This window comes from Polistes canadensis, unplaced genomic scaffold, assembly GCF_001313835.1.
Source record: "Polistes canadensis isolate GaletaPanama2010 unplaced genomic scaffold, ASM131383v1 scaffold_1, whole genome shotgun sequence".
Lineage (NCBI taxonomy): Eukaryota > Metazoa > Arthropoda > Insecta > Hymenoptera > Vespidae > Polistes > Polistes canadensis.
In genome coordinates this window covers 2458713-2482184 of record NW_014569548.1, presented here as the reverse complement: position 1 = coordinate 2482184, position 23472 = coordinate 2458713, and the positions used below count along the sequence as shown (strand labels likewise).

Genomic DNA, 23472 nt, shown 5'->3' with positions numbered 1-23472 from the left:
TAATTGGAGAAAGAGAGAGAGAGAGAGAGAGAGAGAGAGAGAGCTTAATAAAAATAAATTTAAGTCAATCGTACGCGAGTACGTCATTTATAACTTCACAACAATTTCTTTTGACCAAAGAACGTAAAATTACAATAAACGATTAATTGGAATAAATTTTCTCTTCGTTTTTAGTTAGTGCAAATTAGTTTAAAAATAAAAGAAAATAATCGCATTTAACCGGCAAACGACGTCGATATATTTCGATACATCGTTTTACTATTATTCGTAGGTTAGGAAACTGATAACGTAGAATTACATTGATAAAGATGGCTTACCTTGTGCAACAAAAACAATAGACAAAAATCAAACGTAAATATCTTAATTGTCATCCTTGTTAAAAAAGATGAAATTAGGACGAATTAAATTTGTCTTTGTCAAATAAATATTTTAATCTCAATGAAAAGAGGTTAGATTCGCTTAAGGTTAACAATGGCTGTTGAATTCATAGTAAACCGGCTGAAAGCCCTTTTTTTACTTCTCTTCGGTGTATTTAGACGTGCAATGTGTTGCTTACGACGTCGTAGAAGATCTTCGTGTGATTCGATACCACTTTCGGCGGTTGGCGTGATACCAAATCCATCAAACAATTCAAACACGGTGAGTTTTTATTAGACTTCTCACATGTGGAGTCTATTTTAAAATGATATTTTCTTTGTATCTCTATAAATACTTTGGCAACTACTATAATAGTAATTATGAGGATCCTTCTCAAGGAATTAGAAAAGTGGGATCATTGGGAGGAAAACCCAGTCGTTATTGTACCAGATAGACCTGTTAACACTGTCCAATCTAAGATAGAACAATATAGACAACAGGTGACCAAGTCTACGGAGTCTCCAGAAGAGGAACAACAACCTAACTTCTTTCAGGTAAAGGTTCTATTACAAGAGAAATATCGTAAGAAGAAATAACAAAAGAATTAGAATGTAACATAGTTGTTATTTATAGGATATGACACCAAAAATTACAAGACAAACTAAAATTCTTATCAAAGATAAAAAAGCAGAAAATAATTACGACAATGCTCGTCATTTTGCTAAATTTGCTGTAGCTACCGACCCAATACCAACAGTAAGTTTACATATAAATATATATGAATGCGAAATTATAATGTCCTCGACACTAATTACACATATTTATATTTAGAATGAACTTAAAGAATGGGAAGATAACGCTGTCAGTTGGGAAGAAGAAACCAGCGAAGAATTTGGTGATCCTACTAGAGCATTGAGAGAACAAAAGCGTAGAGAACGTGAACAACGTTTATTTGAACAGCAACAAAAAAGACTTGAACGTAATGCTAGGCCGCAACCATTAGGAGCAAAAATAAGTTCTTGATGTGAAGTAATATTTTTATTCGAATTAACATTAAGTTTAATGATATTTTTTAAAGAGGTAATGTCTATGTTCTTTAAAATACAGTTAAGAAACAATTCCATCCGTATTGGATATTTTATGGGTGTAATATTTCTGTTATATATGAGAAATCAGTTTAAGACAAAAATCTAACTATATCAAAATGTAAATGTGCAGTGCTTATAAGTATAAGCTATTTATACAACCAACATAATTTGAAAACATTGATATTTTATTGAACTTTACTAATTGAGATTGTTCATAAAAGAACATATCTTTAAAGTATTATGTTTTAAATTATCTACTAATACATTGTTATTTTTAACGATTACTTGTAATACTATTATCTTTGCTAATACTTAAGTAATAGATTTTTACTTATATTTGATCGTGAATTATTTTAAAATTATACATATACATATATATAACGGAGCAATGCAATTATTATTCATAATTTATTCCTTAATTTTAATTTAAGATAGATTTTAATAGCATTACATTGCCTATTTCTATTATTATTAGTATCTATTATTTCGTTATAAGTTTAAGATACAATACACGTCCTTAGAATTTACAAACATTTAATATTAATTACCTGCACCAAATGCATTGCACATCTTTTGCAGATCATTGAAGAAAATAATTCATAAAAATATTTATTGTGTAAAATGTATTAGATTTTTTGTACCTATTAAGTTTGAGTAAGGCTGTTCTGATAAAAAAAAAATAAAAATTTTTGGAAATCTTAGAAAGTATAATTTGATCATTATTTATGTTACAATGTTGGACTCTATATTATGGAAAATTAAATAGACAAAAAAGCTATATAAATCACAGAATTTTTTTTTATTTAATTTTTTTAAATCTACATTTAACTTTTTCATATACAAAAATGCGCAGCAAGTAATAATAAAATTTTAATAGAATAAAATTCGTATAGGCATTACTTCATATAATTATATAAAGATAATATTTAAATATTAAGATTGACATATCAAAAAATTCGTTATTAATAAATTAAAAATAAAGAAGGATTCATATCGTTACAATGTCGTAAAATGACATTTATTATCTAAAAGCATAATTTATAAAAATATGACGTAATTGTCTAATTGCATAACCATTGAATATCTTTCTTGTCTTTTATTAATTATAAATTTGGACAAGCTTTAATGTATTATGACAATATACGTGTGTCTATTTATCGAATATCGCAATAATAACCAAGAATTGATAATATCTTCGACAAAAAAAAATTAAAATTCCGTAGATCTTATAATATATGTATAGATATAATAATTGTATGATTAGATATCTATTTCTTGCACAAAATTACAAAAAAGGGCACTTATACATAAATGACATTCAGAATTATAGTAAATGATATGCATATTGGCAGAAATCTTATGTTGCATCTTTACTTTCAGTATTCAAGAATTGAGAACGTTCTTTCTTCTCTCTTTACTGATGTATAATATTTAAGCAAGGCTCAGGTTAATAAGACTAAGCCACGATCAAATAATGATCAAATAGCGGCTAACACCGTGAGCCCGGTGCAAATTGATCAAACCAGAAATCTTTCTTTGTTTAAAAGTGTTGAGATTCTTGTATAAAAATAAACACTCACTTTCTATCTCTCTTTCTCTCTCTCTTTTTTTTTTCTTTACGAAGGCCTTGAATTTGTTTTCCATACTATATATATCGCTTACAATTGGAAAAGATTTTTAATTTGATCTCTGTGCCGAATATCGTTAATCGAGTTATTTAAGAGAGCTCCGTTTTCAATTTGGTGCGCTTTTAATGTGTGCACACTACACGTGGATCACGCGTATGAGAACGCCTAGTTTACAATCGGAGAGGAATCAGATAAATATTTTCAGCACAACCGACATTCCTCAATAAGACTAACGTCATCCATTTTGTTTTTCATGCACTCCATTTTCTTGTGGTTTCAATGGCTTTATTACATCTATTTCGTTTCCTTGTTCCAGGTCATGCTGCTGCTTCTTCTTCTTATTTTTAGAAACTTTCCTACACGATTATAATATTAGATAAAATGATTAAATATTTTCAAATTTCATTTGAAATATCTGATATGATTTGATAACAATTAAACGTACTTTCCAAACAATTCTCCATCTTGGATAGATTCAGGAAGTTTTTTGTTTAAAGTTTCTGGAAGTAACAGTGACATCATGCCACCAAAGAGAGCACAGGATCCGAAAATGACCAAAGGCAAGGGTGTCCATATTTCCGACTAAAAGATTTAACAATAAATTCGTATTCATACCTTATCGACACAGTCAAATCTAGCAATAATATATATATGATTTTCTTACTAGATGATTTACGTATGGTGCTATTACACCACCGATACGAGCAAAAGTCGAACTAGCGCCAAGACCTACGTTACGGATAACAGTTGGAAATTGTTCGGCCGTAAAAACATAAATTGCACCGTACGATGACGTGATGGCAAGTTTCCCAATCATAGCGAGACAAACTACTAGCCATGGTTTATCTATACAGCGATCAAATTCAGCAACTTTTGAAGTTAAGTTTACTTGACTAAAACATATTCATTTTACTTACCAATAGGAACGAACAATGTGGCGAGTAGTGCCAATCCGGAAAGCAACATGCAACCACAGAGAATTATTTTTCGGCCCCATCGATTTAACGTGAAAATAAGAAACGTGTAAGCAGGTACTTCTACCAAGCCAGATATCAAAAAGTTCACATAATCGTTTCCACCAAGATTGGATGCATGCCAAGATAATCCATAATATGTACCACTATTTACAAGCCTATACACAAATAAGAATGATTATTTTTGTACTATATTTGTTATTACTTTTTTGAAGAAACATATATTAGATATTTAAAATAATTAGTACCAATTAAAAAACAATAGTATACTCTTTCGCCTTAAATTCGGATATCGAAAAAGATCAAAGAGAGAAGCCTTCTTTGAATCAGGCATACTATCTTCACTATTATTGCTTAGAAGAGTATCTAGAGCTTCACGTGGAATTTCCATTCCATTTTCCTTCGATGCACATTGAAGTATATCTTTAGCTTCTTCGGCACGACCTTTCATCAATAACCAACGAGCAGACTCTGGAATGAACCTGTACAAACAATGTATATTATGCACATATTGAGGCCAGTTGACTAAGTATTATCACAAAACATACCACCAATAGAACAGAAATACGATACTCGGAATGGTGATGGCGACCTGCAGCATTCTCCATTCTCTTATCATATAAGCGAAMCCTGCCGTAAGAATGTAACCCGTAGTGAAGAATAATTGACAACCTACACCAGCTACCAAACGTTTCTTTGGGCCAACCATCTCAAGAGCTGCATGGAAAATAAAAGGTTAGTTATTTATTTATAATCACATAAGTTAGGAGTAATTGAATTTCATTAATAATTGAAGCAAGCTTCGTTATTAATGTATACAATATTAAATTAAATACGGACTCATTCTTAAAACTTCATTTTGATGTAGTTCTAATATTAATATTTAACATTATTATATGCCAACAACCTATCCGACAAAAAAAAGTAAATGAATTGTGCACTTAACATTTTCCAATGCAACATATTCTTTACCTATTACGTAAGCCACCAAAAAAACTCCACTGGTGGTCGAACCAACGATCAACCTGAAGATTACGTAGGAAATAAACTCAGGAACTATCGCAACCAATATACCGCCGGCGAGCTGGATGACTAAAGACAGGAAGAAAATTGGTCTACGTCCATACTTATCGGACAAAGCACCAAATATCATCGAGCCAAGCATGACTCCTACCATGAACAATGAGTCCCCCGTAGCCCTTAGCCAGGCTCTATCGCAGACCAAGTTCCACTGAAAAAGGAAAAGCGGTTCGGATTCACCGATTCACTAGAAAAAGAAACGAGACAGGTTAATCGAGCTTTATATTATATCGAGAATAATCATACCTCAGAAGTGGTGGTACTTTTATATTTTGTCCTATCGTAAACGTATCCTTCGCAAGGTTTAACACCCTCGGCGTTGGCCAACTCGCGTGAACCTATTGGCGTTTGAACCGGCCAATTATCCTTAGCTTGAAAATTACCATCCAATATAGGATCTCGTCGTAAACATTGCGACCAATTCTCTGCTTCGTAATCCCAAGGATAAGTGGAGTTCATCACGTCCTGAGGTAGATAATACGTAGCATTTTCCATACTCTCGTGCGGCAATAGACATCTGAAATGAAACGTACACACATACATATAAATTTACTTTCTTTTTATCTTATCTAATTAAATAACTTGATCAAACATTTTACATGATATCAAAAATAAACAAAATATTAATCAATAACTCGGATAAAAAAGATAAATCCTGACCTGGCATCTGGTTTAGCCCCAAGAAAAACACCTGCTAATTTATGGAATGCACAGGATATCGCCGGAAGACAAAGAAGCAAATAAACTCGACGTTGGTAGCGACCGAATTCGCCCATTCGGAGTATCACGTCGTCGTATGCCATTTTTCCTTCCGCTTTTTTTTACCTTTATCCTTTCCGAAGTTATTTTCTTTTTATAAATTGGACGACCTTCTACGTGGCCTTACGTCACTCACTCCTTTCCTTTTTCCTCGTTTCTGCTGGATTCAACGAATAGACCAACAACAGTCAGATGATTATTATTGATCGTCGAATTTGTGCCAACACGGCGGAACTCCGATTACGTTATCAGTTTTTACTGATACATATGGATGGTTTTTGTCTAAAAAAGCACGGACGATGACGATAATTAAATATCGCCCTTAAATATGTATATATCTATATATATTATTTTATTTTCAAAAATACAATTTCGAGCCCTTATTATTCTTTCTATCCTTTAGCATCGAATTGTATTATTTGCATCAGGAATACACCCGACCGATGTTTATCTTTACGATTTTTTTATCGACATAATATAGTGTCATTCTTGTTCTTTGAGATTTTAGTAACATTCGATTTATTATACGACTCTTGAGATTATAACACAATCTTCAAATCAGCATTCAATAGCTGATAATTTTCAGCTTTCTATTTACCTGCAATCAAACGAATTTACATTAACAATTTAACGATTAAAAATTTTCATAAAATTATTTCCAAATATTTATAATATAATATATAAATATATTGACTTCTTTTTTTTTTTATTTTTTTATCCTTTTTTTATACATGTTAATTTTGTTAAATTATTTAAACAAAAAAATTGTATATAAAGTAAGATAAATGAAAGACGCAAAAGCATAAAATTAAAATTTTAATTATTCAAGATTAATAGTAAATGAATGATATTATCAAAATGATAATTAAACTGTAGAAATTCTTTCGAACATACCAATAGTAGTTTACACGATTGTATTCGACTTATCAAAGATAATTAATTCCATACAATAGATCCAATTCAATCTATCTAAATGCAACACACATCGCAGAATTATGCGACAAAACGTGAGCCTTACGAAACCGAGATTATTATCATCAAATCATTACCAATCGTAATCATACAGAATCGACTTACGATTACGTTTTTACCAACTTCCAATGAAACTAACAATAAGAATAGTAATAATAATCAGTTCCGTAACAGCCAAGTTTCTACGATAAATACGTAACTCTATATCACCATCTTTCTATTAATATAACATAATTAATCTTATAAATGTGACAAACATAATTAGCAACACTTAAACATATCAAACTAAATTATATATATATAGCAGCGTTTCTCAATCTAAAGGTTACATTAAATATTTAATATACCTCGGAATAATAACTATTATCTTATGCAAAAAAGCAAGGGAAATAATTAATTTATAAAAGATACTTCAGAAAGTTCTCGTAGAATATTCTTGTGAGAATATCGTAGTAGTAGAGTAATACTTATCTTTTAAATAATATACAGTAACTCTGGTCTTCACCAGCTTCGTAAAAATTATATTAAAGTTTCTTACTGTTTCTTATAATCAATTTATATATACAATATATATAGATATATTATTTTTCTATATATCTATAGAGAAACATAAAAGAATGGATCGTATATATATAAATCAGTAAAATACCATAAAATAATGAACAATTTTAATGTAGAATTTAATAAGAAAAATCAAGAAATTTTTGGAACAACTTAATACATTATAATAATACGAGTCGTAGTATCGTATCGAAACAATTTAATTTATTCAGTTGCACAGTATAAAAAGGTTCAGAAACGTTTGTATATAACATTAATTTTAAGATTCTATCTCGTAATTGTTCGAGACATCTTGACATCGATCAATTTTTTTAAACGTGTACCAAAAGAAAAAAGTAAACAACATTGCAACACCGGTATTCGTTGTATTTACATACATAGTTGTGCAACGATTTTAATTAATGATATCAATGTTGCAGGAGAAGCATTATACGAAAGAATGATGAATATTAAGAAGCAAAACTGGTTTACAACTCATTCGAGTTATCTCGAGAATTTGTAGAATGGAACGAGGGAGATATATATATTTCATGGGCAAGTGATACTAATCGAGGATTATTCATACTTATATATATCTTTATCTAGAATACGATTAGTTAATGAAAATTCATACCTATAGTGAGTTAAAATGATGTCATGTAAATTTAAATAAAATAAATATATCAAAACGTTGATCGATCCTAGACGAGCACATGACAGGGATGAATATTTGTTAACTGTTATTAGGACCATTTGAATAAAATTATATCGGTATACGTCGGACCCACCATGGACGAATTAATGAGTCGGCCTTAATGCGATCGACATAACAGTCAATTGATTTTCTCCGATCAAAAGCAAACACGTGCGCTTGAACGGATCACTCTACTCTTCGATGACAACACGAACGAATACCGATGTATATAAAAATTAAGATCCAATCGATCTATCGTACAATTGTCAAGTACCAATTTAAACGTATTTCAATATTTTATCGAAGGAAAAAAATTCTTTTGCCACTAATTATCTTATTTGTCAAATAATATTCTAATTCTTAACTTATCGTTACAAAATGATTCAATAGTTAGAACATTCTTTCCTTCGATTTAAACTGGAATCTTAAATTATATAAAAAAATATTTTCAAATATTTCAAACCTCTTAGGAAATAAAAAAGAAAAATCGATTTTATACTTTGAAAATAATTAGAAGGCTGAAGAGAAAAGGGACAGAGTAAGACAATTACCGTTCAGACTTGAAACATTGCGCAAGGGGTGGCCTCTCGTGACATCGTAATGAAGAACGAAAGTATAGAGATACGCGGAGTGTAACATTCACTTTAAACTCCGGCACGACGCCGAACGAATCATTTATTCTCGGATAAAGGAATACAAATTCACGTTAACCTGAGAGACAATCGAAAATAGAAAATATATTTAAATGAAAATAAATTTTTAATAATAAAAATAATAACACTCACACGAACATTACGAATATTATCGATATTAAGAAAATAAATGAGAAACAAAGTAATAGAATACGACACGAAGTGTATTATAGATGATAAGGCAAGAAAAGGGATAAAAGGAGAACACGAGCCTGTGCGCACGAGCTACGGGCGACGACTGCCGGTGCAGACTTTGCTTTTACTTGCAATGCACAAAGATGACCCTTCTTCTCGACTCGTATAAGCGCCACGACGATCACCCTCTCACCCTACCACCTCCTCCTTCTTCTTCTTCTTCGTCTTCTTCTACTTCTTCTTCAACTTCTTCTTCTTCTTCTTCTTCGAAGCAACCACTATGGTAACCATTGTAAATGGGTCTCTCTCTGAATACCACCACCACACGAGTTCGCAAAAGACACACTGCTGTTAGATCCTCCTCCTCCTCCTCCTCTTCTTCGATCTCTTCCTCCCTCCCCTTTCTTCTCAACGGCTCATTCTTTAGGATGTCTGCGTACCTGCACGATTCACGTTCTAAGAAAATCCCATCCTCCACCACCAGCATCATCATCATCATCATCATCATCATCATCGTCATCATCGTCGTCGTCGTCGTCGTCGTCGTCGTCGTCGTCGTCGTCGTCCTCCTCCTCCTCATCTTCTTCTTCTTCTTCTTCTTTTTCTTCTTCCTCTCATTTTTTACATCCTTTTCCTTCGGATTTCAAGCTTATATCTTTTTTATTGTAGTCTTCTCCCTCCTTGATAGTCGATACCATTTTTAGAAACTCATATATTTTCACATAAACCCGACTAATCGTCTCTAATCATTGAAATGATTTATATTATTAATAATTGAAAGTAAATTTGATGTTTTTGTATAATAGCATAGGACGGAATTATGGATTAAAAAATTGTAAGAATTGTTTGAGATCTCTCTTTCTCTATAGTTTTACTTCTTTCTTGTATTATTAAATTAACAAAAATGATAATTATTCGAGATCATTTTTAATTAACTTTTTTGACCGATAAAAAAATAAAACTTCATTAATTATTTTCAGATTATTATACTACGTTATTATTTTCGTATAGGATTAATTAATGTTCCGTTTAAGTGATTAATTTTTCAGCAAATGATAATTCCAAAACAAATAATTAAATAATAAATGATTAAAGTATTATTTGAATTAGTATTTAGTTATACAATCTAATATTAACGTCATTTTATTTCCATTTTCATTTTCATTTTCTTTCAATTATACATATTATATCTATGTTCTAGATACTTAACTCTCATTAAGATGCACAGTATGCATCGAAAAACACATGTTGATAGCAGATGTCGAAAAGTCAGTTTCAAATTTCCTCAATTTTCATATAGATCTTCTCAAGACATTTACTCATATATTTTCTGTTAATTTACTTTTTTTCAGAATTATTTGTTCCTTCATTTTACCCACGATGCGTAAAAAGATTTCAACAATTGTTGTTTTTAAGGATTTTTTCAACATCTTTTGATATTGACAAAAAAATCATAGAAATCAATATACAATCATTCCGATCATAATTATTTAACATATCGATACGTACGATCGAGATTCAATTTCAATGATAATTTGATTTATTAAAAAAACCAATATGCGCCAATCGATACGCATGACTGTTCATAAGATATATATGCATGTACAGTGTATTAAATACATACGTAAACAGCAATGAACGGATATCCGCTACTTACAAGTTTTGCTGTAACAATGTAGTATAATACTTTAACAGAAATATGTTCTTACAAAGAATAACAAAAATCTATCTCTATAAATAAATATTAAAATGATTACGTATTTTTTACTACAAATTTCGTTAAAAATTGAAGAAAAAATGATTTTTATAAGAGGAAAATTTTGTTAATAAATTTCACGATAATAACATTCTACATCCTTTTCATGAATCGAATATGTTCATGCGATCTTGTTACTCTCGCACGACACAAAAGAATCATACCACTTCTAAGAATGCAATTGTATCGCGTGGCAACGCTGGTAATATGCGCCCATGGATTGATGCATCAGTGATAAACGAATTGCATCTCGTCTAGGAATGGCTACGAAACGATGACGAAATTAATTATGAATGTTTACTTTCATCATTAATATATCCATGAGTGAAAAATCGCTAAGTCGATTTCTACAAATAAATTATCATTTATCTTTTATATATGCACCGGTAATGATAATAAATTGTAAGTAAAAAAAAAATGGAAAAATTAGTTTGATGATTTATTTTACATTATAATTATTTATATTATAAAATAAACGAAAAAAATCAATATTTTTCAAAAAATCAATTTTTTTTAACTTGATCCATCGTCGTAACTACCGGCACATATAATAGTTATGTAACGTATACATATATGCATTTATAAATGTATTCATAACCGATCGATGAGCATAAAATAGATCCAAATTGTATTCTTTTCCGATTTTTAAAAATTAATTAACAATGATTCATTCCAACGTTAATGACTCCAATTACTCGTTGATAAGAAGTAAGTAATTTGTAAGGAAAAAGTTTTCTCTTGCATCGACTTCCCATGACAACGTTGCAAACTCGCCGAAACACATATTCTATTTATAGAATGTGTACACCTATAGTTAGTCCTGATTGGTTCTTTCACTTCTAGTCGTGACTCTACTAGAATTCCACTAGAATTCCACAAGCGAGTAGAAAGAATGTGCATGTGTTGTTAGGTGCATTTATTCGATTCCTACTGAAAGAATTCGTTAAAAACAAATAGGAAGGAATTTTACTATTTAGTTTATATAATTAATATATATGAGGCGGAACTTTTCGCGTATTATCGGGCAAGGAATAATTCTTCGTAGAAAAAATAATACAAAAATTGGATAGAACATTTATTCATTTGAAGTTTCGTTTTGAAAAGAATGGATATAAAAAAATAAGCTTATATACACGCACATATATATATTACCTTTAAAACGTGTAATTCAGTTAATTCCTGAAAAATGATAATATTTCATTACACGAAATTATTAATTATTCTTTTTTACGCTTTTCTATCTCAATCGGTATCAAACTGTAGACGTTAACTATCAGACATTACTATGTGAATGCAAACTTTATCGAGTGTGTATACGTTTAATCGTAAAATACATACAACATTTTCGCAAAATGTAGATATGATACTACGTATATGAACTTTTATGCTAAATGAACAGTAGGAAGTCATAAACACAAATGTTTCTAACAAGATCAATCTAATTTTTTAACTCTGATACTACCGTACTGTCCTATTATCATAGATGATCTCACAGTACATTAAACTTATGACAACAACGTTATTGATAACATTATCAACGTATATAATAAAACTGAAATTCAATATATTCGATTTTTAAAATAAGTTATACACATCGATTTATATAATCTTCTACTATAAAATTATTTATTTATCGTATTTTTTGAATAACATTGAAATAACTTTATGTCTATCTTTATCCCGAAAGTCAAATTGAATGTAAAAGCGATACATCCCTTGCACGTGCTTACGCACGAGTTGATTGAAATATCAATTTGCTTAACATATATATATACTATGTGTATATTACTTTTATAAATATTCAATCTCGGGAAGGAACATTTCTATCGATATCATAAGTTCAGTTCGAGTGAAATCTTATTCTGTAAATATTTTAGAAAAAATATATGTACCATTTTCTAAGATTTTCATGAACAATTTGAAAATACGAAGAATAAGATCCAGGTTTAAAATTATTAAAAAAAAAAAAAAAAATTGAATGTGAATAAACCTTGCTCCACTTAACTTTAAGAGAGCTGAGTCCGATCTTATCCCAATAACACATATCGAATGTATGTAAGTAAGCTCGTGCTCGTTGCATGAGCTCGACAAGAGACATGAGAAGGAAAAAACAAGAAAGCAAAAGAAGTATAAAAGGTAGATGCCTTCGATGCAACTCGTTCCTTCCCAAGCGGGTTCACCGTGCGCCCTTGCAAGGACAGCGTCCTTTTTCAGGGCTTTCGGGTACCTTCGAGATGAGAAGAATAAAAAAGAAGGAGTTCTCGCAAAAAAAAAGAAGAAGAAGATGAAGAGGGAAAGAGAGGGGGCAGGGGGTTGGAGGGGAGTGGTAGGAAGAGAGCGATAATACCACGATAAACGCATCTCTTCGTGGTTCTCTCCACCACGTTCTCAGTAACTCCACTCGTTTAACAAGAGAAGGATTACAAATGAGAATATTTTTTTGGTATGTCATCTATCTTCAAATTTAATCTCTACGCAATTTTTCTCTGAGAGGCTAATACTTTATAATATTTTTGTTTTTTTTCTTTTTAATTCATTTTTAAAATGTCAGATTAAAAATCAAAAGTTTAAGAAGTTATTATGCAGGAGAGAAAAGATATAGTATTCGTAATATTTTTGCGTTTCCATTAAAAATTTTTATTTAATTACCTGTATCAAAAACATACAATTTAAAATTATTTACTTTTAAATCTATTGCTATTTAAAATACTATTTTTCAAAATCCAATATCCAGTTTATATATATGCATAAAAAAAATTCTTCAATTTTTTGATATCACATTGAATCAAATTTTATTGATTATATATTTATATTGAAACATCTACAACATATAATAATGTAAAAATAAATTGAATAATTTTTTAAAAAAACATAAGAACCTAAATAAAATATGTTCTCAAAATGGTCGCCACCAAGGTCTTACATTTTGGGTTTAAACTTGAAACCAAGAGTGTCCCTTTCCACTTTTGATCCTTACCATCACACCCTACCTTTCCTTCCTCCTCCTTATATCGGTTTCTCTCCCTCTTTGAAGCGCGCGCGCGCGCGCGCAACAAACCAGTCACGATTTTTCACGCGGTGGGAGCTAGCTAGTCGAAGCCGCTCCCTACTATAAATAGCATTCGAGTTCACTCTCGAGTGCGAGGCCGGTCTTGGCCTCCAACGGAGACAACAACGACAAGAGAGAACAGCTAAAAAGGGGGTAACTCGGGGGTCTCCTGCGTAAAGAGATGGTGGTGATCTCGAAAAAAAAAAAAATTAGGAGGAGAAGGAGGAGGAGGAGGGAAGGAGAAGCAGCAAAGAAGATTGGAATGTTTATAAGAGAAAAAAGACCGATCGAAAGAAGAAAATGTTAATGGACCGAGAAGAGCTAAGAAATAGGATGGGGAGAGGAGTTTAAGGGGGGAAGTTGAATATGTGGGGGTTGCAGATCGGGGTTGAAGAGTAGAAAGCAAGAGTTAAACGAAACCTTGCCGAGATCAGAGGTCTTCTAAGTGTGCGAAGATGTAGTAATGTATAGTTACTGTCTACTGGCGAAACGATACTAGCTTGAAACTTATACGAGTTGACCGAGTTATGTTAGAGAGTTAGCATGTTCGTAACGGAACGTAAGCACTCTTTTGACGTTAATTCATTCATCTGTAATGTATTTTATTCGATAATTTCAAATATTCCAAATAAATATATATATATATTTAATTTGAAAGATTTTGAATATATTTAATATATATCCTTTTAAAATTATAAATATTATTTTAATTGGTTAAAATAAATATGTAAAAATATGAAGAGATAGACGTTCTAATGATATCATATGACAATATTTATTTGTCTACTTATTATCTTTTATCTTTCTTTTCTTTCTTTCTTTCATTTTTTCTTTCTATCTCACACCTTATTGGAATACTTGGAAAGATTTAACAATAATGAGTATCCTTTTAAAGGACAAACAAAAAAGGATTAACCACATTTTCTTGATATCAGAATGTCGACGAGAATTCCACAAGCTTCTCGTTAACCCTCGCGTATTCCTTTTTTCTTTGTTCTCTTTTTCATTCGTTTATTTTCTTTCAGTTTTATTCGCACGTGAATAATACGACGAGATCTCTCTGGCGCCTGGCTCCTTGTCCTCCTTTGGATGCACACTGCATCGGAGAACGACTGTACGCGTTAGTTATAAAAGTATTGAAAGAAAAAGAAGTTCTCAACGAGTAGAGTAGAGATAGTCGGTTTTATGTTTCACGTTTATTCGTTAATACCAATAAACGAAGAGTACGCGTATGCAGTAATTATCTATAATATCCAGTACTATAAATGAAAACAATTAGCGAATTTACGAAGGCTATTACGGAATTATTTGGCTATAGGTTTTGAAATTTAATGCAACAGCTTTCTCTCGAAATAGACTCGACAAAAAAGTATTCATTAATTCGTACAAAAACTTGGTAATCTCTTAACTTTTATAAATTTCACTAGAGTTGTTCTCGGATAAATCTTTATCAACGATCATTTAAGTTAATCGAATCCCTTGATCAGCCAATTTGATTCTATCAGTCAATATTTCCTCGTGTTGATCAAACAATCAATTGATTTTCTTGCGTCTTTCTTTTACATTTAGCTTATCGATCTAATTTTAATTGTGTAAATGTAAAATTGTTTTTTAAATATTTTTTTAAACATCAAAATTTATTAAATTAAAGACGTTTAATTTGAAAATTCTCGTTAAAATATAATGTATTTAGATACAATCTTCAGTAGTTCTTTGAACTAAACATAGAATGAAAATGTAGATCTCTTTACGTATCTCTAGCTCGAACAGAATGAATGTAACGATTGAAACGAGACAAGATTGATTCGCTTAATCGCGAGCTATCAACGGCTGCAACAATGCAACTGCATTTCAAGTTCAAGCAGAATTCATTTCGCCTTCGTCGAAAGTTTAATGTAATAAAATCGTTTTGAATAAAACAAAATATATATTAAAATAAATTGATCAGAAATAAAAGAGAAAGATAATTAATGTTATGTTAGTTAAATTAAACTTCTCGATAATTCAAAAACCGTACTAGATACGTTTTACGATTAAATTCAAATTCATTGAATAGAATTACGTAAATCGTTCGTGCCAAAGAATACATTTACTTGCTAATTAATTTATTCGTACATAAATAATTTCGCAAGATTTGATCTATAGTATCGTATGACGCATTTCAAGAATTACGATTATCACGTTTATTTAAGCAAAGTCATTTCATGACACATATTAACATATTTATCATTAAATATTGTCGTTCATTCAAACCAGTTGTAAAACGATGATAAGATTATTAAATTAATTCATTATTAAGACATTAATGCGAGCTATTACTTTTTATTTGATTATTTACATAATATTTTATAAACTGTGATACTAATAATATTATTATATTTTATAGTGTGATATCACATTCGAAATATATACCACCGTATTTAACCCAGTAATATATAAAAGATATATCCTGCAGATAATATACGAAAAATGTATTAGTACGTGCCCTGCATACAAAGTGTTAAAATGAGTTCATTTCTCAACTGTACTTTGATGATATTTTTCAATTTATAGTACAATACAATAACATTAATCAACATTCGATGGAAATTTTTTTTCAGACAATTTTATGACTGTTAACTAACGCAATAATTATGTTCCGTTATCTATGCAAAATGAAATTCAAAACTTGTCCCACGTTCTCAAAGTTTTAGTTTCCCGGATGAAACCATAGGCGTGGAACTAGCTGCCAAGATTTAATTTAATTAAAATTTAGCCGAAAATAGCATCGTGCATGATCGTGTTCCGACATCCCTCTTGTCCCTCTAAATCATTGGAAACATTTTCGAATTTACCAAGTTTAACTTGATTTATGTACACTATATACATATGTAGTACGTGAATATTTACATACGTGTTAATATGGATAAAAAATAACACGAATAGATGTATTTTAAATAATTTTTTACACAAATACCACTACATCGAATTGATTTTAATAATTATGATAATAACTGTGAAAAGCGGCATCGTGTTGTCAGACTCGTAAAAGTTTGCAGCATTATTAGCATTTTATTTTGATTGTGTATTATGTGAATGACAAGTCTCGAAATGAACTTCTCTAAAATCACATTATCGCTATTGAGTCCATTTTAAACTTGCTGACATTAGTTCCTGTTATGCAACGTATTCGTGTTCTTTATTAATGTGAGAAATGAAGATAAAACAGTTTTTGGGCAAAATTTAGAAACTGTCGACGTTAATCGATCATCTCGATGATGCTATGCAAATTAAACAATTTTAAAACGACCTCTATATTTTTTCAATGTTCTAGAACCACTAACGATAAAGAATATTTTATATAACCAGAATTTGAAGATATCTATTTTTTAATCGAAAAAAAGGGTCCAAAGTCCGAACGTTATTTAAAAGTTCATAATTGATTTATGAAAATGTAGCATTTATGTAACGATCATAAAAAGGTGGGTTATTATTTCATAATAATATTTAAATATGGTGATCTTTTTTATTGAATAATATTGATGTATAACATATGAAATTTATATACATTTGTATATGTATCAAAGAAATATATATTCGAACAGAAAATTATATACTTTTTTAATATAAGTTAACATTCGAAAAAAACATATATTCACATAAACAATTTACTAACGAACTTCGCGCTCTTTTATTTATATAGTAAGAGACATGCGCACTATGTTGTCCTAAAAGTTCGGTAGTATTCTATTCTAATAGCAGCACTAAACATTCATCCAATATGCATTAACACTTCGTTGAAAAAGGTAACAAACTCGTAAATCGGAATATCTAATTCAAATCTATTTATCATTGATAGATATTTGAGTAACCTACGTATTTCTACTCTATTACGTTTCATAATGGAAATATATGAACAATTTAACATCACATTTACTCAACTGCAACGTCGGTAAACAGAAAAAATAATTTGCGAAAAATTATAGTACAAATAAGGAATAAAAATAAGTCGAAAATCAGTGTCACAAATTCGCGCCTTTTTTCAACAGTCGCCATTTTGAAAGTAGGTACTCGCGTATGAAGGAATATGTTGGCGAACCGATTTAACAATAATTCAAGGAAAAATATTTAATAAATCAGGATTTATAATTACCCAAGATTTATGCAACTCTTCACGTGTTTTCCTTATCTTATCCTAGTTCTTCAGTGAAATCGTACATGCATTGAAACAAAATAGAACGTATGATGATACCAACGAGAAATTTCGATCATTATAATGGACAGAGAGTTGGTTTACGATAACAACCATACTAGCCGGCCGGTTCCAACACTGTTAATCAATAAAGCTCACAAAAAGGAAAGGCATGTTTCCGTAAATGGACACATAGATTTGATCTGTGCTACGCGTAAAATAAAATACCGATTCCAGAAGGAGAACTTCTCTCTCATGAAAATCGCCGAGGATACACGTATAACACGATAAAAGTCGATTTTCACTAAGAGAAACTTCCAACAAAACGTCAAAATCAGCACGTAATTACAAGCAAGACAGAAGACAAGGCCGGAACCGAGGACGCACCGAATAATTCTTCAATTCACCGAAAGATGGCACGTTTGCATGAAAAAAGGAAACGCTTGAGTGATTATCGAACGTTCTATATACTCTCCTCGATATAAACACATATCCATGCAATGTGTATCTTCTTCAGTATTGCCAACCGTTGCTATACGGTTGAGAAAAATGGATCAATTTGATTATGTTCTGAATGATCTTTTTTACACATTGATGACGTTAAATACATACGTAGTATTACCTTACTTTTCCATTCACTCTTTTTCTCTTTCTCTCTCTCTCTCTCTCTCTCTCTCTTTCTCTTTCTTTTCCAATTTAACGAATATCAGAAGAAGCACAAGGAAAAATATTTTGATCTTTATTATCCTTTTAAAGTCAACCGATCAATAATAATATCATAACTGTTAATTTATTATTGTTTTCTGACACGTGATAGTAGATCTACGCAGTCAAGTCTATTTAGAACCTACAACCGACTGCAATCGTCGCGAAACTGAAATTAGAAAGTAGCTTGTGGATTTTACGTTAGTTAGCTCACAAAGTTGAAAAAGGAAACCGGCAAAGGTACCGCACTATTACAATTTTCTATATACCTTGATCAAAAGAATATATCGAAACACGATCAATCGAAAAGTTTTGATTAAAAGGACACAATTAAAACAGAATGAATGAGAAATCAATAACTTCCGATTAAATTGACTCGGTCGATAAAGAACGAGAAAGAGAAAATTGAATAAGACATCTGTTATTTCCGATCCGACGAATAAAAAACGAAATAAAAACACAAATAATTATGTGCAATGATGGTTACATTAAAAATGGTTTTTATACTTTTTACCGTTTAAAAAATAATTCAATTAAAACGAAAATAATATCATAAAGGATTATCTACGTGCATGATATTTTTATACCATATTTTCTAATAATAATACTTCCGTGAGAAAAATAAAGCTACGCACGATTTTAATAATCGTGAGAAAAAAATATTACAGTTTCGTGTTTCGATCTTTTTTACAATGCGCGTGTACTTGACCTCTGTTCTCATACTCATTCGATTAACCGCACACTAACCTCGAGATAACAATAGCGAAAATTAAAAAAAAGAAAGAAGAAAAACGACTATTTTCCGTAGTCCGCGGGTAGTAATTACACTGTGTGTCATTTACATTTCAGGACAATGTGCTGTTAAAAGCTGATTCGAGGATTTCGAAAGGTCACTAGTCGGACGTTAATTTAAGGTGAATGCACTGTAACTATGGAATGACATCTTTGTAGAGCAACGCCTCTGCCACGGAAATTTTATATCAAATACTTCTAGAATCACGTTGTCAATTTGATATATGCATAAACGTTACACGTATGTATATTTACATTCAAATGTATGTAAAAAGGCATGAATCTCAAAAGATATGATTAAACATCCGGAAGTTCTAGAAGAATATAAAATATAGTACGTAGTAATCCTCACGCGATAACGTATATCTAACAGCTTTAAAGAAATCTTAATTCACGAATTCTTGATAAAATTTTGACTTTATTAGTCATGTTAATGTTGTAACGATAAGGTACTGCATGACACAAATATTACGCGTCGTACCCAAACTCTTTTTTCCTTGAGAAACCTATAATCGTTATCGTTATGCGAGTTATTTATAACATGAAAATACAATGATAATATTTTTAAGCATGATAATTTATTTTTATTTATACCTTTTTCTTTTACTAAGTACTACTGTAAACGCGATAACAATATATATATATATATATTACTTCAAACACCTAAGATATAAATAATGTTTAGAAAGACGACAGTAGATTTTGAAAAAAACAAATAATTTTCTCCATATATGAGTCTCGTTTGAATACAAAGTTCGACGATCAAACCGAGATCCATGCGTAACATTTTCTCGGCCTAATTACTCGACTGGTATTCACGAATGATGACTAATAACGAACTGAACATAATCTCGCAAAGAATTGCATGGCGCCGAGAGAAGATTTAAATTCCATCCTATTTATAACCATTTCCGCATTCGTGAGCTGTTGACACAAAGTTCTCGCAGAAAACGAATACGCATACTTATGTATATACATATATTTATATATACCGGGTAGAGCAATTATTCTGTCCATCTTGAATATCTCTTTTGTTTACAATCGTATTAAAAAACTTCAATGAAAAAAGCTTCACTAATAGCAGTGAAGAATTTCTAATAGTAGAAATAATTTTTTCTCAATCTTCATTTCTTTTTTTCTAAAATCAGATGAATTATCTTTTTTTATCGCTTTGCGATACCTGACGTTTATACGATTGCAATAAAGGTATAATCTTCATATTATTAAAAGACGTATACATCTTATGGTTAGTGCTTGTTTATATAGCCATACTAACAGTGACGCAAATGATTTTAATTACGAACATACTTATTTTATAATATAAAAAATTTTATTTTACTATCACTTTTGATATTGGATGGCCTTCATTAATAGCTTGCTATTAAGTAGTAATAGAGTTATTTTTGCATCCTATATATACAATACACAATAGATAACTTATTGCATAGTATCTACTCTTGTATTAGAAAATCATCGTCTCGGTTAATGTTAAATTGTCACGAAATTTAAAAGGTTAGACATTTTTCCGATTTATTTTTACCGATACGATCAACATGTTGATGAAACGTCGATAATGTATCGGCAATCGACTTCATCGATATTACCGATACAGAACGGCATTTCGCTAGATGTGAGAAAAAACGAGTGGCCGATATATGTCAGCGGTCATTGTTATAAAATATCGAATATATCGAACGAGACCTTATCGATCGTACGAATGTGTATATAGTTTCTTAGAATGACCGTAATGTGGATAATTTATCTTAACATTCACGCCCCCGAAACAAATCAATTTTTCCTCATTCAAACAAATGTTTAATAAATATTATATATCATAAACATATGTGTTAAATTTCAACATAACTATCGAAGCATTTTTATGCATAGAAAAAATATAATCATTATTATTGATATACGATTGTATCATTTCATTTTATTCGCTTTGAGATGAACTTTTGAAAGTAAATAAGAAATATGAGCTCGATCATAAAACGACAACATCGGAAGACCACTAGGATCTATTACGTTTAGAGTTCTCTTTAACTGACTCACATAATCTCTTCCATTTGAGTTATCATTCTCTTTAGTTCATTTTCTTCACCCAACAAACAAAATTATAAATTCATATAAATACATAAGCTTTCACCCGATCTAATAAAACTGATTAAAATTTCCGTTCGAATTACGATCCAACGTTGTATCTATCTCTTGCAATTTGCATTTCGTGACATTCTCTCGTAGAATCTCTCGTGTGTAATAAAACAATTTACGGTATAAATAGACACGTCCCCTTTTTTCTTATAATCACACTCGTTCGTTCACGTACCTATTAAATATCATTTTTAAATAAAAAAAAAATCGATTCCGTGTTGTACGCATCCAACGTGCTAGTCATATGAGTAAGCGATATGATTTTTAGGTCCATCTTGACCTAACATGCTAAATAACTATTTACATTAAATATCGTTACAAAACGAAAATTAAATTTATCGATATAAAATGATATAAGGCTGTCGTACGTCACGTAAAAAAAGGTCTATGACATTAATGAGATTTGATATATATGTTTTTTTATTAAACACGAGAGCCAGGGATCGAATAGTAATTTAAAAATATTTCATTGCTTATAATATCATAATGATCTATTAATAATTATATTTTTACTAATATCAGAAAATAATTATATTAGAAAGAAGTATATAAATCATTTTTATTTTTCTTTAATTGTGACGTTAATCTTTTCTGCATACAATTTTATGTAATCGTGCGTTAACAAAAATGTGACTTGATCCATATGTTTGAGAAGTGCCGCAGTGACTAATTAGAAATAAGCGACTTTCAATTAATTATAAATCATAATATGTCTACCGGTTGTATATCTCGCAATTAATATGGTATCGTTAAATTCGTAAAAAACAATGAAAGATAACGATTAGAAATATAATTTCTCTGTCAACCACGTGTACGCAATTCGTACCAAGTATGCAAACATAAACGACAATAGTAATAAAACTTACAATCTGTTACGTTAACGTGTATCTCTGTCACGTGAATCAACAAAATTCAATAAAAACACGACTTGACACGACTTGAACACGACGAAATAACATTTAATTATAATATCATTTGTTGAACAACATAAAACATATGGTAGAAAGAGAATTAAATAGTATCTGATAAGTTGGTATTATTTTACTACATTTGTATTGTTAAATTAACGTTAACGTAGATAGAACTTACCCGGTAACTTCTTTTTATGTCTTTTCTGAATTTAACAGATCGTAGGTTTATTGAAGAAATAATTATCAATGGTTAGTGTCGTGACATATACCATGGCATAATTTAACGGAAAAACTTAATACACAAGCATAAAATTGTTCCTTTCGCATAACTTATTGAAGTATCCGCGCACTATAACCATTGAAACCTATTAAGAAACAATTTCATTGTTTGTCAAATAACGTAACTACACGTATGTATTATATAAAGAAATAATGACGATTTATTGAATTTTTTTTTCATATCATTCTAAATTAGTATTTGAGTAAATGTTAACCTTTCGTTTTCTTTCTTTATAGATTTTTTATAAAGTCATTACTTAAAAGATTTAAAAAAGTGAAAGTCTACCAAATAGTTGTAACATTTGACTAAATTCGCGTATCTATCAAACAATTATGATTAATATAGATTTCGAACATATGTACAACGAAATTGCCACGATGAAACTTCTCAAAACTTTTAACTTTTTTTTTTAAATTCTACTCAAGATCTAAGCGTAATTTTTTGAATTTTTCGAAAAAATTTTCGCTGTGCATGAAATCTTTCATGATTTTTTCGGCGTTTAACGATATAATCGAGAAAGCCATCATCGGAAAGGTAAGTTTTTTCCGATCGTCATGGTAAACGATTCTCTTACACCGACGCGTTCCAATTCGTACGTTTGTACGGACTTAACTGACGGTGAATCGGAGCTTTGTAATTTTCAGGTCACATATGCAAGTATGGAACGTTCGTATCGTCAAGGACGCGGTCACTATGATGCGCTTGTAATTTCGTACGATTCGCCTTGGGAGATTGAGC

The 23472-nt window shown here is 30.6% G+C and overlaps 2 protein-coding genes across 7 annotated transcripts; one reads left to right on the top strand and one right to left on the bottom strand.

Annotated features, from left to right (window-relative positions):
* The first annotated feature begins 121 nt into the window (after positions 1-121).
* On the top strand, positions 122-2124 carry LOC106784100 (receptor-binding cancer antigen expressed on SiSo cells). 2 transcript variants are annotated; one of them, XM_014743256.1, is made up of 5 exons: positions 122-351; positions 537-639; positions 756-911; positions 991-1113; positions 1189-2124. In XM_014743256.1, the coding sequence occupies exons 2-5, from the start codon at positions 544-546 to the stop codon at positions 1378-1380; spliced, it is 567 nt and encodes a 188-aa protein (XP_014598742.1). In that variant the 5' UTR covers positions 122-351; positions 537-543; the 3' UTR covers positions 1381-2124. The 2 variants fall into 2 exon arrangements, with proteins under 2 accessions (XP_014598742.1, XP_014598733.1); XM_014743247.1 differs by having other exon boundaries at positions 122-639.
* A 99-nt stretch (positions 2125-2223) lies between these two features.
* LOC106784077 (organic cation transporter protein) lies at positions 2224-22830 on the bottom strand. 5 transcript variants are annotated; one of them, XM_014743217.1, is made up of 12 exons: positions 8878-9278; positions 8644-8803; positions 6255-6484; positions 5788-6168; positions 5374-5644; positions 5020-5278; positions 4596-4764; positions 4296-4529; positions 3991-4205; positions 3738-3919; positions 3519-3655; positions 3140-3429 (listed from the first exon to the last, which is right to left on the bottom strand). In XM_014743217.1, the coding sequence occupies exons 4-12, from the start codon at positions 5928-5930 to the stop codon at positions 3309-3311; spliced, it is 1731 nt and encodes a 576-aa protein (XP_014598703.1). In that variant the 5' UTR covers positions 5931-6168; positions 6255-6484; positions 8644-8803; positions 8878-9278; the 3' UTR covers positions 3140-3308. The 5 variants fall into 5 exon arrangements, with proteins under 5 accessions (XP_014598719.1, XP_014598703.1, XP_014598711.1 ...); XM_014743233.1 differs by having other exon boundaries at positions 2224-3429; positions 5788-6484; XM_014743225.1 differs by lacking the exon at positions 6255-6484.
* Positions 22831-23472: the final 642 nt, after the last annotated feature.

What these genes read in the sequence shown, in the direction of transcription:
- LOC106784100 (XM_014743247.1), top strand. Translation starts at nt 472, where the DNA reads ATGGCTGTTGAATTCATAGTAAACCGGCTGAAAGCCCTTTTTTTACTT. An exon ending in CATCAAACAATTCAAACACG is followed by an intron (nt 640 to 755) that starts GTGAGTTTTTAT and finishes ATCCTTCTCAAG; the next exon opens with GAATTAGAAAAGTGGGATCA. An exon ending in AACAACCTAACTTCTTTCAG is followed by an intron (nt 912 to 990) that starts GTAAAGGTTCTA and finishes TGTTATTTATAG; the next exon opens with GATATGACACCAAAAATTAC.